The sequence below is a fragment of the Catharus ustulatus genome, chromosome 8 (assembly GCF_009819885.2).
Source record: "Catharus ustulatus isolate bCatUst1 chromosome 8, bCatUst1.pri.v2, whole genome shotgun sequence".
Classification (NCBI taxonomy): Eukaryota; Metazoa; Chordata; class Aves; order Passeriformes; family Turdidae; genus Catharus; species Catharus ustulatus.
In genome coordinates, this window is record NC_046228.1 from 3516577 (window position 1) to 3532192 (window position 15616).

The 15616-nt window shown below is 49.4% G+C and overlaps 2 protein-coding genes across 3 annotated transcripts in view; one reads left to right on the forward strand and one right to left on the reverse strand.

Annotated features, from left to right (window-relative positions):
• Positions 1-10003, reverse strand: part of LOC116999369 (phospholysine phosphohistidine inorganic pyrophosphate phosphatase) — a 73828-nt gene extending 63825 nt beyond the window's left edge. For both annotated transcript variants that reach the window (XM_033066004.2, XM_033066005.1), the window contains exon 1: positions 9857-10003. In XM_033066004.2, the coding sequence (XP_032921895.1) occupies positions 9857-9984 (128 nt within the window). In that variant the 5' untranslated portion in view covers positions 9985-10003. The remainder of the gene's footprint in view (positions 1-9856) is intronic.
• Positions 10004-14712: 4709 nt separating this feature from the next.
• On the forward strand, positions 14713-15616 carry NKX1-2 (NK1 homeobox 2; the record flags this gene model as incomplete). The annotated part of the gene is made up of 1 exon (XM_033066010.2): positions 14713-15616. A coding segment is annotated over one exon (483 nt), but the record flags the coding sequence as incomplete, so codon positions are not given.

The following is a 15616-nucleotide window of genomic DNA, read 5'->3' on the forward strand; positions in this document are numbered from 1 at the left end:
TGCAGATTCAGATACTTAGGTAAGTCTGGAACTAGGCTTATAAATTCCTATTAAAAATTACTCTTCTTTGCATTAAAATGAAAAAGGGCTTTTCTATTAAGGAAGGCCCTGCACTAATTCTCAAGACAACAAAATATGCTGGGTCCATTTTGTAGGGAAGATGATCCCAACTGGTTGGTGCAAACAGCAAAGCCACCTCAAGACAACAGATCTGATGATGAAGTTTCCATCAAAGGATTCTTGGAAATCTGGTCCTGACCCAGACAGCCCCTTCTGCTCATCAAAACTGCATGCCAGTGTCTTCTTTAATAATGCTGGTGATTCATTTCTTTCTTATTATTTGTCTTTCCTAATCATAAATATGTGAATTATCAATTACACTTAGTGGTTAATTGCCCTTCATAAAGATAGCTTTTCTCTTTTAAATTAGGCAGTTAATATATTGTAACTAATAGCATCCACTTGTACATTATAAATATATCTTCATTGATTGGAGCACTGAATGTGAGATTCACTCTCAAGTTAATGAAGCAATTGAGTGAAGAAGTGCAGGGTGTACCCAGGGAATAATTATTGTTAATGAATTATGATGTGACCTTCTCAGAACAATGAACAATTGGTGTGACAGTGGGATGACAATATTCCACATCTGTTATTCGAGACACGGTTTCAGCTGGAGTTAAAAAGCAAAGCAGTGTAATTTGGATACACAACAAACTTTAATAGAGTGTGCCATGGTTTTTTAAAAAAAAATATTTAAAATGCAAAGCCTCCCTGCATACTCTTAGGGAAAAAAAAAATCCCATGATTCACAACTGCCTGGAAGCAGACATTTGTTGAATTAGAATCTGCTTTTTCTCTTCCTAAAGGTCAACATAATGAATCCAGGGACAAAACCAACCACAGACCTGAACAGACAAACCAGCACCCTCACAGGTCAGCTTGGTGAAAGCACAGATTCACTTTTCCTGTACTACAAAATTCACTTCTTTCTCAGCATTTTGGATGAAAAGCAGAGTGACACTCCTGAAAGGACTGAGCAAAGCAGGAGTCTGGACACATCCTAGACTGCTTCATGCCTTTGTGGCCACCAGCAATTACCACCCCAACAAATGAGCTCAGGAAATGCTTAGGATCAGGTCCACAAAGAGTTAGGCCACGCTGGACAAAAAAAAGGAAGTCCTCATGTGACACATGACTTTTAAAAATATCCTGGAACACTAAATGAAACAAAAATCCTCAAAACTCTAAAGAAGACTTATTTCTACAAAAACACCTTTCCAATGAAAAATCACCTTTTCCTTCCCAATGAGCATCTCTGACAGGACCCCTGTAAACTCTGCCAAATCCTGCACAGAACAGACACACTCACCTGTGCATTCAGCATCACACACACACACACTGGGATGGATCCATCCCTGGATGCTCAGCACAGGGATGGTGAGCAGAGCCTGCAGGACAGCAAACAACTCTTAACTCAGAGCTTAAGTAATGAGGGAGAGCTTTAACCAGCAGCTCTGCATGGAGGAAAACATGGCTCAAATCATGTTTAATGCAAAATTCTTGTTTGGTTCCCCAATCTGGCAGGTTTTGCATGTGGAGAGACTAAAAGAAGTGGGCTGAAGGTCTGTGTCTCACAGGTGTGATGCTCTTCTCAGTGAGTCTCCAGGGCTGCAAAGCTTCAAGGGAAACCTTGAGCCTCTAAACTGACCCAGTGACACAAGGCAAGGAACTGCAATTTCCACTGCTGGCAAGTGTGGGGATGGCAGGAGAAGAATAAAGGACAAGATTTGTAATGTGATGTCTTATGAGATAAAGAGCAAGGGATTAGGTAGCTGCAAGAGCAGAAGAATGAGGCAGCAGGAGATGAAATGCATGAGACACGTCTGATGGAGATCTCCAGCGTGTTACAGATTTATCAGCAGGTCCATGACAGAAGCACAGGCACACCCAGGAAATCCCAGTCAATCAGGCCTTCAGCTGACTCCACACATGGTGATAAGGATCCCACTCAAACTCCATAAGCTCCAGGAAAATCGATCCTGATTAGAGCACGAGGACAGGCAGCACTGCCCTCCGTGCTGCAGGCACCCAGCATGGTCCAGGGACTTGGGGACATCCCAAGGCTGCCTCTCCCTCCCTGTGTGGGGCCATCAGCAGGCTCAGCATCAAAATCAAACAAATCCACTCCATTTCCAACATCCCTGCTCACAGCACTCCTAATGCCCCAGAGCAGGGACAGGGGAGCTTCACCTGAGTGAGGCAGAGCAGCTCCTGACCCTTCATTCAGGCTGTGACAAATGCCAAACTCAGCCCAAGTGGCAAAAGGAACTTGTCAGAGTTTCTGGAGGGGATGGCAGAGCAGAGATGGCAGCAGGGAGCACATGGAAAGGCCACTGTCCCCTCCAGCTGTTTGTCACACAGGCTCTGCTGCCACAGCACACAGCACTGACGGAAAAAGTCACAATAAAAAAAACTTCCAACCCCAAATTAAAAGTGGACAAAGGAGCACTGAGCTACCACACCAGCCTTTACAAAAGGAGAGATTTAAGCCCACTCCAGATCCAAACAACCACTTGGTCACCAAAATGATCCCCAAATCTACACCTGGGGACAGGAGCATGAGAGGGGTTTAATTTCAGCCTGAGGCACCCCTGATGCCTCAGCAGCTCTATGAACTGACCTTTACCTCGTTCTGCTGGAGCAGGACACGGGGCTGAGTGACAATGTCCCACAATGCAATTACCATGCGTCAGATGAGCCAGTCCCTTACAAATCACCTCGAACTTTACACATCTGCTGGCTGTCAGCATCTGCCAGGCTCACTCACCCGAAAATAATGAAAAAAACTCTCATTATTGTTCCATAACAGGTAAAGTGTTAGGACAATTATTGGACATCCTCACTGACCTTGTGCAGACTTAGCCAACTGCCCTTGCCAACCTTTATGGGCAGCCCTTGGGCACATAAAACACAAAATCTGTTCTTTCAGATGATGTAAAGGTTGTGACACTCGTAGGAAAAGCAATGGTCCTGGAATTCGGACTGGGAATCATCAAACTTAAATTCACATTATCCTGCACATGGCTGAAGCAACGAAGGAAAAGGTGTAAGGTTAAACTTTAGATTTCCCATCTTTTCCCACTGTCTTTTGCAGTTTTTCCTAAGGAATCTGCATCTGTGCAGATGGGCAGTGGGGCAGAAAGCAAAACCCTGGGAGAGACAACAAACCTGAGCCTGGAGACTGTCCAACATCAGCTTCAAAGGGTTTGGAAATGTGCTACATGAGATTCCCAGAACTGGCTTTTCATCCTGCTTTTCAGACTGCTATGGGGATTTTTAATTTAAAAGAAAGCATGCTGAGCACTTTTGCTATTTGACTCTTGAGCATTAATGGACAAATTCGAGTGTGCTTCAGGGTGAGCCTCAGCACTGATACCTTGTCTGAAACACAGGGAACCAACAGCACCTGCAAGCAAACCACAGAGTAAAAGCAGGGTTTGTGCAGCAACACCATCCTCCCACCTGGGCAGGGCTCATGTCAGTGCTCCCTGCAGGGTGCTGGTGCTCCAGGTAAAACCTCTCCTGATCCTGCAGGGTTTTCCCAGAACTTCCCTGGGAGCACCACACACACCTGAGGAGCCAGAAGGGTTTCCTGGCTCAGAGCAATAACCCCTTCTGGGGTCCAGCTGTGGAAATGCCTGGTGGGAGGACAACACATTTGCTCTGCTTTAAAGTGTGTTTCTGGCAAAAATGTGCTGTATTTGCTCTGCAAATCTGTGATCCTGCCGTTCCAGCAGCTATTTCAGCTTCTGCAATAACAACAGGCAAAGTCATTATTTCAGAAGGAGGCCATAAGTGCCTTTTTCCATCCTTACATGCTACAAGCTTCTCCATATTCCATGGAAACACTGAATTCCCCAGTGTTTTTTAACCTGGTGGGTGCAATGCAATCAGAGGATTGTGGATAAAACTTCAGGATTTTCCTTCTCTGTCTCAAGACCCAAAATTTTCCATTTCTCTGATTTCTGCCATCACAGCACATCCAAACTTCTTCAATCTTGCTGTCACATCTCTGATGGCACTTTTGTCCCCTGACCTCCTGGTGTTTCCCTTCCCTGTCACTGGCCCTGAGTACAGGCAGGCTCATTAAATCCCTGGTTCTCTGGTGATCCAAATTCTGCTCCCTGCAGCAAGGCTGCCCTGACAAATCCTTACACATGGCACTTTTTGGCCCCAGTCCCTCTCACATTCCTGTGCCTGAAACTCATCTCTACATCTGCTATCTCCCAAGCACAATTTCCTCTCCAGCCCCAGATGGCTCACCTCTCTCTAAATATAGAAGGGGATAATTTGGAGCCAATCCAAAGGAGGGATTGCAAAAGGGATTAAAAATATGGGAGGGCATTACCTTTGCACATGAATAAAAGCAGATTAATAGGCACACATGAAGGAATCACAGGAAGAGGCCAATGTTATTTAAGGGTGGGCAAGGGTGACATAAGGAAGGATACAGTTATAAAAGTAAAGACTCTAGAAATATCACTTTGAGACAGTGTTTGACAGTAAAAACTAAAAAAAAAAAAATCTTTTAAAGCAAACTTTAAAAACTCACCAATGCCTTTATTTAGTTATTTTGATAATTTAGAATTTTTCAGAGGTTGAAAGAAGTCCTAGAAGTTGCAGACTAAAACAAACACAAATTCCATCTTGTCCTGAATTCTCTAGAAAGGCCATTGAATACAGCTGGATACCAGAATTACTGCACAAATTATCCAGCACCATAAATCATAGCCCACCTCCCTGAACAGCAAAGAAGACAACAGATTTGTAGGCAGCAATATCCCACAACAGTAAAATGCAGAATTTAGTATTTAATAAAAATAACACGTGCTTCTGAAGGGAATCTGCAGAAAGAAAGCACAAAGCAGAATATAAGGAAAATCTCTCTGGTCTATTAAGTTCAGTAACAAGATGCATTTAAGACTGCAGATTACCAAATCAGCTTAATGTATTACACCTAAAAGACTTTAACCACACTGCAAGTGGTTCAATAAGTAAACTCTGGCAGCCCTTAAATAGCTGCTAAATCTCCACTTTGGGAGCTGTCAAGAAAAAAATCAGATCTTTGGGGACTCAGTTAGCATGAACAGGTCTGGGATATATTTATTTGCATTAAGCAAAATATTTTTATGGACAACATAGAGAATGGCAGTCCAATAGCTTTTATTCTGTGCAAAAAGGGGGGTGCATGATCTTTAAGGTCGCTTCCAACCCAAACTATTCTATGAAGCTGCTAATTGCTCCATTAAAAATTCATTCAAAAACAAGTTATCTTTGACTGAATTCTCACTTTGTACACCAACTGCACCTGTTGGTAAAGAAGGAATTCTATTTCTGAGACCCTAAAGGTCAATGATGTGTAAATTCCAAAAAATGCAAGCTCTTGCTCATGGAATTTGTGCAGACAGCAGGTGAGCACCCACAACTTCAGGGACAGAAATCTTTTTTAAGAAATAATGAACACTGCTGATTAGCAAAGCAAATATTGGACAGGAATACCCACTGCTCTCAGAAAACTGAGACCTCAGCTAATGTTAGACTGGAGTGCAGCTGAGATAACTGCACCCACTGAGGATCAATTCCTGGATCCCCTTCTGGCTCTGCCAGGGAACAGCAGACAGGACAACACAGAAAATCTTCACTTTTTGTGTGACTGCTTCTTCAGGAAGGCAGTGGCACCTGGGTCACTGGGTTTCTTTGGGTAGAAAGTGCAAAGAGAGTCAAGTACAGAAACAAATTAACAGACATTTACACAAGAGTCTGTAGACTTTATTTGAAGGTCTCTTTCCAGGAGGAACAACTCCTTTTCTAAGGCACAGCACATCTGCACAGCCTGAGCTAAGCCACGTTATCTGCTGTGACAACAAAGATCTCCTACTCCTCGTGGCACACACACTTCCAAAAGGCTCTTTGTGAGCTCCCAACTCGTCTGAACCCCCACACCCTGAATTGTTTTACAGTCCCAGTTCCGCTTGTTCTCCTCACAATCTTCTTCTTGTTAGGCTCTCCAGGTATTTTATTTTCACAGGACTGTCCAGCTGCTCCCCAGCCTCCCTGCTCCCCAGATTTCCGCTGCCCTTTTCAAGGGCTCTGTAGAAAGCTGTGCTAACAGATGCCCCATCCCAGCCCAACAACAGGATGTTGTAAACGTCCAACTACTGTGTGCTTTTCATATGGATATGCTAATGGACACGCTATCAGCACACAGCTGTAAATGCAAATGCCAGAGCCACAGGCTGAGCATCTTTTATGGGTGTTTAACCACCTTCTGTCTTGTAAGGGACCAGCTCCCTGCTATTTGTGAGATAAAAAGCAGCTAGCTCACCTCGTGTCAACGCTGTGTAAATCGATTAAGACAATAACAGCAGGGCACTGAGGCTCGGTTAGGGCTGGCTCCAGGAGAAGCCTTTAAGTCACCGATGGCCTTTCTGATCTGCTCCAAGCATCTGCCAGTGAGCTGCACACGCTGGGAAGACTTGGGTGGGGTTTACAGAACTTTTTCAAAACAAGATGTGCCACAGTTAAGTTAAACAATCGAGAAGCATTGTGTCTTAAAAGTTTTAAAGGGATCAATTATCTTATCGAGTCCCTTCTGGCTTTTTTAGCCATCCATTGCTGTAACATCCTCACCTAAAGATACCAACAGTCCCTGAGAATTTAGAGACATTCCTGGCTCCAGGGGTTAAACCAGGGGTGCCTGGCTGCCACAGCCTGGATAAGAAACAAGGATCCAAATTCACCTCATCCCTTGAGCACAGGACACAAGCTCTGCTCAACAAACACTCCTGTGGCTCACCTTCTCAGCCTCCAGCCCACCTCTCAGTGCACACTGAATCCTTCAATATTTCACAGCTATCAGGGCTGCAGGGAAATCAGCAATAAAGGAAACATTCCCAGCTGTTAAACTTTTAGTGTTTCACCACAGCTTGTATTGATGCCTTGCTCAGGAGGGTCTGTCCAGCTCTGGGAGGGTACTGAATGTCCCCTTGCTCAGGGTGTTCCAGTGTCCATCAGCTTCTCTGGCCATGTTTCTGCTCCATCTGACTGTACTGTTAGCTAAAAACAAACAAACAAGAGGGAGGCACCACTCTGCAGCCATCACAAACAGAAACCAGGCCAAATTCTGCTGGCAGAAATTACACTGCTGCTCTTGCAAACACTAACTCAAATAATGCACAGCAGAAAGAGGCTGAAAACAGGAGAAAAAATGCAGCAAATGTAGTTTTAGGAGGTCAGGACAGCCTCAGTCACATGAAACCAATGACAAATTAGTATTTTTACTTATAATTTTTATTGGAGTGTACTATATGTTGCTACACTAAGTTAATTACTGTAATGGGGGAGATGATGTAGCAAGACAGTTATCAAAATGGTATTAAAGTTTCTGTTGGACATAGATATGCACTGAAAGATTTTAGCTCCTTTAGCACAGGACCACAGCAATTGGAACTGGTTATAAGTTTCCTTGCTATCTGCAATTACAGCTCTTTAATTGATTAAAAAAAAAAAAGAATTAATTTTAAAAGAGCTCCTTTTAGCTTTGATCCATCTGCTTGAAACCACCCAGCTGTACTGTGACACAGACACAAATATTAATGATCAACTGGCAACAGGATAATGAGTCAATAAAGAGTTTAAATGGTGTGAGCCAGAACAATTACTAACCTAATAGGCAGATAAATAAGGCTACTTGACTTTACCCAAGGAAAATGATTATTCTTCCCTACTTACATTGAATGACCTGAACAAAGTGGTTTGGTGGGGCTTTTTCCCTTTCCTGGCACTTTTCCACTCTGCTGTTCCCAGTTGCCACAGCTTCTCCACTGCTCACCAAATCCTCCCAAACAAGATCAGCTTTTTTTCCATTCCAGAATCTGTTGGGTTGCATCTCTAAACCCTCCTCAGAGACTTCTACAGCCCCTTCCAGACAGGCAGAAAGGTCAGATTAGCTGCTGAGGGCTTCCTGTGACTAGCAGGCAAAAAGGGCTTTTAGACATTCCCAGGATTTCCAGAGAAAGCCCATAATTTCCTGCATTTAGCCCAAGGCCAGAGTTTTACTGTTGTTTCATAAGCATATTTCTGATGTTACTGCAAGTCAGACTGCAGTTCACGTTGCCTCCTTGCAGGAGGTTTCAACAAATGCAGTGACCAAGGTTATTAAATAACAGCCTCCAACCCAACAGAAAACGAAGTTTAAAATCTAGGAGCAAAAAAAGGACGTCAAAAGCATCTGGTGAACCAGGACACAGGTATTACTGAATATGTCCTGGTTGGTAAAGGAATGGTCTGATCTCTGACAGCATTTATGCAGTTGTTATTTATGCTTGGTTTGGCCATGCCTGGAGGCCTTGGCTGTGATCTGGGCTGTCCCAGGCTGTGCTCTGCACATGCACAATCCCCTGAAAGAACACCAGGATTTCAACAGAAGCAACTTCTCCCTCTGCCTAGTTTCACTGAATTCCCCAAGGGAATGCTGCTCTCACCTTGGCTGTCCTGGCACCTGCAGCTTCTCCCAGCCAGTGAGCACCACAAGCTGGCCAAGAGCATCAATAATCCTTAAACTTACTTCAAATATTGCTCTCTGACAGCACTGGGAACTCTGATCCATGTGATAACATCCTCTGTGCATCCTACACGTGTTTCAAAAAATATAAACAAAGACATAATTATGAAAAAAAAAAAAGCAAGCAGCAAAGAGTTCTGTTATTACCACTTCATTTGGATCTTCTCTAGTTCTGCCTTTCCATGGTGGTTCCACCAAAATTTAGGCACATATTTAGCTAACCTCATATGATTAATTTTATTGAATTCAAGATTTCTTCCTGCATATTTCCCTGCTCAATAATGCACTCATCCCAAGTGTGTCTGTGCAGAGTGGCCCCAGAGGACAGAAGTTGCAGAGGTGCTCACCAAGCAGCGCTGTCAGTGTTGCACAGGGATTCAGAATTTAGACATTTAAAATATTTCAAGTGGGGCACATGCAGCACAGAATTACAGAATGGTTTGGGCTGGAAGGAACACTAAAGTTCCAATCTCCTGACATGGACAAGGACACCCTGCATTATCCCAGGCTGCTCCAAGCCCCATCCAGCACTCGCCAGGTCAAACACACCTGGATTTTCCACAGTGGGTGAGCGAAGCATCACTGAGAGTCAAAAGGCTCTTTCAGAAATTCACAACCACACAACCAATACCTGTCTTTAAACAAAGCTGTCCTTGCTCCTCTGGCCAAGAAGGACCAATAAGGACACGCTGACGAGTCAGCATAATTAATTAAAGTTACCCGGACAGCACCACCCAGCTCAAAGTGCAGGAGTTCCCTACCTGGGGGCACTGCGAGTATTTCACCACTTTGCTTTGGAGTCACTTCCAAAGCCGGGTAATCATTAACCCAGAGCACAGAAATTCCCCATTTCTGGGCTGCAAGAAGATCCAGCTAAACTGACAACACAGTTAATCCATTTACAGTGTGGGTGATGTTTTAAAAATTACTACGGGGGGGAGAATCCCAGATGTGCTGCTCCAGGTGCAGTGACAGCACAGTGACAAATCCAAACAGAACCACGGGGGTGATGCTCCCAGAGCCTCCTCCCCATCATCCCCATCATCCCCGTCATCCCCATCATCCCCATCATCCCCATCATCTGCGGGCTCCCTCCGCTTCGGGAACCCCCGGGAGCACCGGGTTGAGCCCGAACCCCCCGGGCTCACACAGCTCAGCAGGGTTTAACCCCTTCTGGGTTTAACCCCTTCTGGGTTTAACCCCTGCGGTCCCCGTGGCTCCCCCACCCACCTGCGCACAGCCTCGGCCGAGCCGGCGATGGGGGCCCCTCCGTCGGCCCCGCTGTCGTACAGGACCCCGCTGACATCGAGCAGCAGCCCCCGCACGGCCCGGGCCCAGCCCCAGCCCCAGCCCGCCATGGCCGCTCCCGGCCCGCCCCGCGCTGCGGGAAAGGCAGGCCGGGAAATGCAGTGCAGGAAATGCAGTCTGGGAAATGCAGTCCGGGAAGTGCAGTGCGGGAAATGCAATCAGGGAAATGCAGTGCGGGAAGAGCAGTGCGGGAAATGCAACCAGGGAAATGCAGTCCGGGAAATGCAGTCCGGGAAATGCAGTGCAGGAAATGCAGTCTGGGAAATGCAGTCCGGGAAATGCAACCAGGGAAAGGCAGCCAGGGAAATGCAACCAGGGAAATGCAGTGCGGGAAATGCAGTGCGGGAAATGCAGCGCGGGAAATGCAGTGCGGGCTGCGCTCTGCCCCGGCACAGCTCGGCAAGGCTCGGCACGGCACTGCTGCTGATCATCCCTGCTGCTCATCCCTGCCGGCCTTCCAGACCCCAGCCATGGCACTGGAGTGAAATCAGATGATTTTTAACATCCCCAGGCATGGCACTGGAGTGTAATCAGATGATTTTTAACATCCCCAGCCGTGGCACTGCAGTGAAATCAGATGATTTTTAACATCCTCAGCCGTGGCACTGGAGTGCAGTTAGATGATTTTTAACATCCATGGCACTGGAGTGTAATCAGATAATTTCTAACATCCATGGCACTGGAGTGTAATCAGATGATTTTTAACATCCCCAGCCGTGGCACTGGAGTGCAGTTAGACAATTTTTAACATCCCCTTCCAAGCCAAGCTGCTCGTGCACCAACCTGCACTACCAGGTGGCATCCCCAGCCGTGGCACTGGAGTGCAATCAGATGATTTTTAACATCCATGACACTGGAGTGCAGTCAGATGATTTTTAACATCCCCAGCCATGGCACTGGAGTGCAATCAGATGATTTTTAACATCCCCAGCCATGGCACTGCAGTGAAATCAGATGATTTTTAACATCCCCAGCCATGGCACTGGAATGCAATCAGATGATTTTTAACATCCATGGCACTGCAGTGCAATCAGATGATTTTTAACATCCCCAGCCGTGGCATTGCAGTGCAGTCAGAATATTTTTAACATCCCCAGCCATGGCACTGGAGTGCAGTTCGACAATTTTTAATATCCCCCCCCAACCCAAGCTGCTCATGCACCAACCTGCACTACCAGGTGGCATCCCCAGCCGTGGCACTGGCGTGCAATCAGATTATTTTAAACATCCCCAGCCATGGCACTGCAGTGCAATCAAATTATTTTTAACATCCCCAGCCATGGCACTGCAGTACAATTTTTGACATCCCAAACCATTCTGTGATTCACATGACAACCAACAAAAAAAACCCCCACTGACTCATCACATAGCACCGTATCTACAATCGCAGATAAGATGTTATCAGCTGTGTTGCAGCTTTACGGACAGTATTGTTTTCTCCCATCAATAGCACGGAACAACTCCCAGAATGTATAAGGAGCTGTGCTGGAATTATAGTCCATTTTGTTTTAAGGAAAGCAGAGGAGCCTTGGCAGCATTGATTTGCATCACCGCTTCTGGAATAGCCTCTGGGTTCTCCCTAAAGATAATATCTAAACTGTGAAATTCATTAAATAGACTCAGAAATGGATCAGGTTATTTAAAACAACATTACTAATGGCACAATATCTCAGCTGTCTGCAGCGATAGTGAACATTGTCTTGGATGGTGTTATCAGTCCAGGACACCCGCTATGAATATTGATCCACAGCTTGTTACAGCCATCACTTGCCGTCAGGACAGGTCAGGGTTGAAACCCACCTAGCATCAAAGCAATTTAAAGACAGAACTTGGGCTGAATTTTAATGCCTGAGCTGGGAAAGGGACCAACTTCAGAGTGCTGGAACTAATCCGTGAGTGTGCGCCTTTCCACACGCATGAAATGTTTGTAGGTTGTTGTGTGTGTACATATGAAACTGATGATATTTGAAAACACCTTGTAGCTCACAGGTTCATTTCAATGCTGCACGACAGAACCAACAACTCAAACAGAGATATTAGTAGTCTCACATATACCAGATTTTTTTTTCCCCAGCTCACCACTCCCCACATCCCCAAAACCAAGCTTTAACCACCTGTAGCTTGTGTAGCTTGAACTCAGGTCTGAGCTTCCTTCTCTTCTACATTCTTGTGGTATTCTACCCCAGAGGCCAGTGCCAAAGGGGCTCTTGGATAATTAACATTAACAGTTACTTTTAATCACATCACCTTGCACATGATCATCTCATCTTGTTGCTCTCCCGTTATCTTAAGGCCTGTGCCAATAATTATTTGTGAGCCTAATTCTGCTGAGGCTGAGACAGCTATGAAGAGAAGGAGGGCTGTGCTCTGCATCTTTCCACAGGAATAGAAGTGGAGTAGCAGATTCCTAGTGAGGTTTGCCTTCCCTGGCTGAAGGATGCCTTTCCCCAATCTATCTGATGATTTTGGCACCAACAAAATGGAAATGCCAAGGAGAGGGAAAAGCGATCCCCCTGAACAGGTACAGGTGTGCAGAAATACACTGCAAGCACGTTTCCAAGAAGCAGGGCTGGCTAGAAGTGGTCATGGGGCTGGTGCAGAGTGCGGAGGTTTGGCCTGCTGTCACCTACCCTGTCCCCATTTAAGTGTGAACAGACAATGAAGTGTTTTCCTCCAAGACAAGGAGGGTTGGTTAGGGGGCTGCTCAGAGGGTAGTGTGCCTCCTGCAGCACAGGCAGGCCTCAGTTTCCCTGCCTGCTAACTGGGAACAGTGTGAACACCACGGGAGAGTCACAGGAGTGGCCCAGAGTCTGAGCTACACTGATCCCAAGCTGCTCCCAAAACGAAAAGCTGCTCCTTTCTCCCTGAGGACCAGCAGGTTCACATCTCATGCAGTGGCTGCTGGCACAGGGAGTGCTTGGAGTTTGGATCCTGCCCAGCACAGGGGAGGGATGCACGAGCCATCCCTCCTGTCCGGGTGCCTCTGCACACCAGGCTCACCCCGCTGGACACACACTGACCGGGACAGCTGCAGGTGGCTCAGCGGAGGGCGAGGGGACAGGTGCAGCTCTCCGGGCCCGGGGACACCAGCTGCCGTCGGGTGTGGGTGCAGCCGCATCCCTGCTCCGACAGAGATTCCGGTGCCAGGGGCTGCTGGCCGCCCCCTGCCCACCTCTCTGCACATCCCCCCGCCCAACCCGGGGCAGGTAACGGGAAAGCCCCACCGCAGAGAGCTCGGGATGGAGGGAGGCGCCCGCTGCGCCCCCGCGGAGCCAGCGCGGCGGGGAGGGGGCGCGGGGGCGGCGTGCCAATGGCTGCACTGCCCCCTCCTCTGCCCCCACCCCACCGCCGGCCCCTCCGCCTCCCCGGCCGACCCTCCTCCCCGCCGCTCAGTCCGCACAGCCAGCGCCGAGCGTGCGGCTCGGGAGCGGCCCCGCTCCGCGCCCGGCGCTGCGCTCCGCCGGCTCCGCGCCGGGAGCCGCCAGGTCTCCGGGAGGCGCGGAGGGTGGGGTGGCATGCCGGAATGCCCGGACCGCGGGGCCAAGGCGGCCCCCATCCATCATAAAATCTCCTTCTCCATCTTAGACATCCTGGATCCCCAGAAATTCAGCAGAAGACGCGAACCGTCCTCGGGGAGCTGGGGCAGCGCCCCCCGCTCGGGCGAGCGGGAGAAAAGTTTGGGAAGAGTTGAAGTAGGAAAGGACGCTGCTGCTCCCGGCAGCGGGAGGAATAAACTAGAGGCACATGGTAGGAACGCGCTCGAGTTTCTCCGGCCGGCGCTGGCGGGGCGCGCAGGTGGAGGCGCCGGTCCCGCAGGAGCGAGGGAAGGGGGGCTGGAGCTGCATTTTAAATCTTGATGATGCAGAGGGAATAGCTCTCAATATCCCTGCCCGGCTCCCGGCGTGCGGAGCATCCCGCGCCGCCCGAGCAGGAGGGCGCGCATCGGGGCGCACATCAGGCGCACATCGGGGCGCGCATCAGGGCGCACATCAGGGCGCACATCGGGGCGCGCATCAGGCGCACATCGGGGCGCACATCAGGCGCGCATCAGGGCGCTCCGCCGCCCCGTCCCGGCGCCGGGCGGCTCTTGGCTCTTACCGAGGCACCGCACGGGTTTCTTTTCCCCGGGCGCTCCTTTCCCCGGGGCGGCAGCGGTCGGATGCCCCGGCCCGCGGGACGGCCGGCTGGGTAATTGCTCAGCCCGTCCCCACCGGAGGATGCCTTAGCTCCCGGTGATCGATATCCTATTACCGACTCCCGCCTATCTCCTCCCCGCAGCTTGCAGGTGCCCACTTCAAACCTCCTTCCCCCGGCCTGATCCTAATATTGTTCGATTAAAACTTACCTTTAATAGATGACATCTATCGATCTGGCCCTCGCAAATCTGAAACTCCATTAGCGCAAGGATGGGGAGGGGGGGAGGGGATTTATTTCGCTTCAGAAGGGGACTTTAATAACTTCTTTTTTAATTGGTAAGAAATCCATATCGACGGCTCCCCCCTCTCCACCGCAGATACGGTGGCACAGCGGGGGACGCGGGGGGGGCGGAATTTTTCTGCCCTTTATTTTAGTTTTAATGACTGCCCTTATGTCGGGAGGAGGGAAGGAGAACATGTCGGAGCAGAAGCGCGGGGTTCGGAGCGGGGGGAGCGGGATGCGCTGTGCCCTGACCAGCCCCGCGTTCTCACCTAGATGCGCTCACCCCAGCGGAGAGCGGCGCCGAGGACGGGGGGCAGGAGCGCGACGAGGAGGAGCCGAGCGGGGACGGGACCGGGACAAGGAGCCCGCCCGGGGCAGAGGATCCGGGCTCACCTCGGAGCGCCCGGCGGCGGCGAGCAGAGCCGGGCTGCGGGAAGCCGCGGAGGGCGCGCACCGCCTTCACCTACGAGCAGCTGGTGGCCCTGGAGAACAAATTCCGAGCCACGCGGTACCTGTCGGTCTGCGAGCGCCTCAGCCTGGCGCTCTCCCTCAGCCTCACCGAGACGCAGGTGAAGATCTGGTTCCAGAACCGCCGCACCAAGTGGAAGAAGCAGCACCCGGGCGCCGACGGGGCGGCCCCCGCAGCATCCCCCGCGGCGGCGGCGGGCGGTGGCAGCCCCAGCCCGCCGGGCCCCGCCGCTCTGCCCTTCCAGACTTTCCCTTCCTACGCCGCTGCCAACGTGCTGGTGCCTCCGGCCGCCCCCTTCCCGCTGGCTGCCGGCCCCTTCGCGCCCTTCCTGGGCCCCGCGTACCTCGGCCCCTTCTACGCCCCGCACCTGTGAGGCTGTGGCAGCCCCGGCAGCCAGGAGCGCACCTCAGCCCTTCTGACCCAGCGGGGAAGGAACACCGTCATCACTTCTGCTGCTTCCGTGGCCATTCGAACTGTAAGAAAGTTGATTTTTCCTAGGCGTCACGGCAGCATGCTTAACTTTGACACGCAGAGAAAAAAAAACCCCACTGTAACCACTGGATTTTATTAGCACGTTTGAGATGTAATTATAGGTGTTGGAGATGGGAAAAGCAACCCTCTTTACACATGCCTGACACTAATTCCCTGCAGATTCCTCTCCAAGTTCATTGTTAAGATGCTCCTCGTTGCTGTTCGGCTTGCCAGCACACGTCTGAGCGCTCGAGGGCTCGGAGCTGCGGCGCTCGTTAGCGATGCTGATGCTGATGAGCGCGCAGGCGGCCGTGTCGAATCCC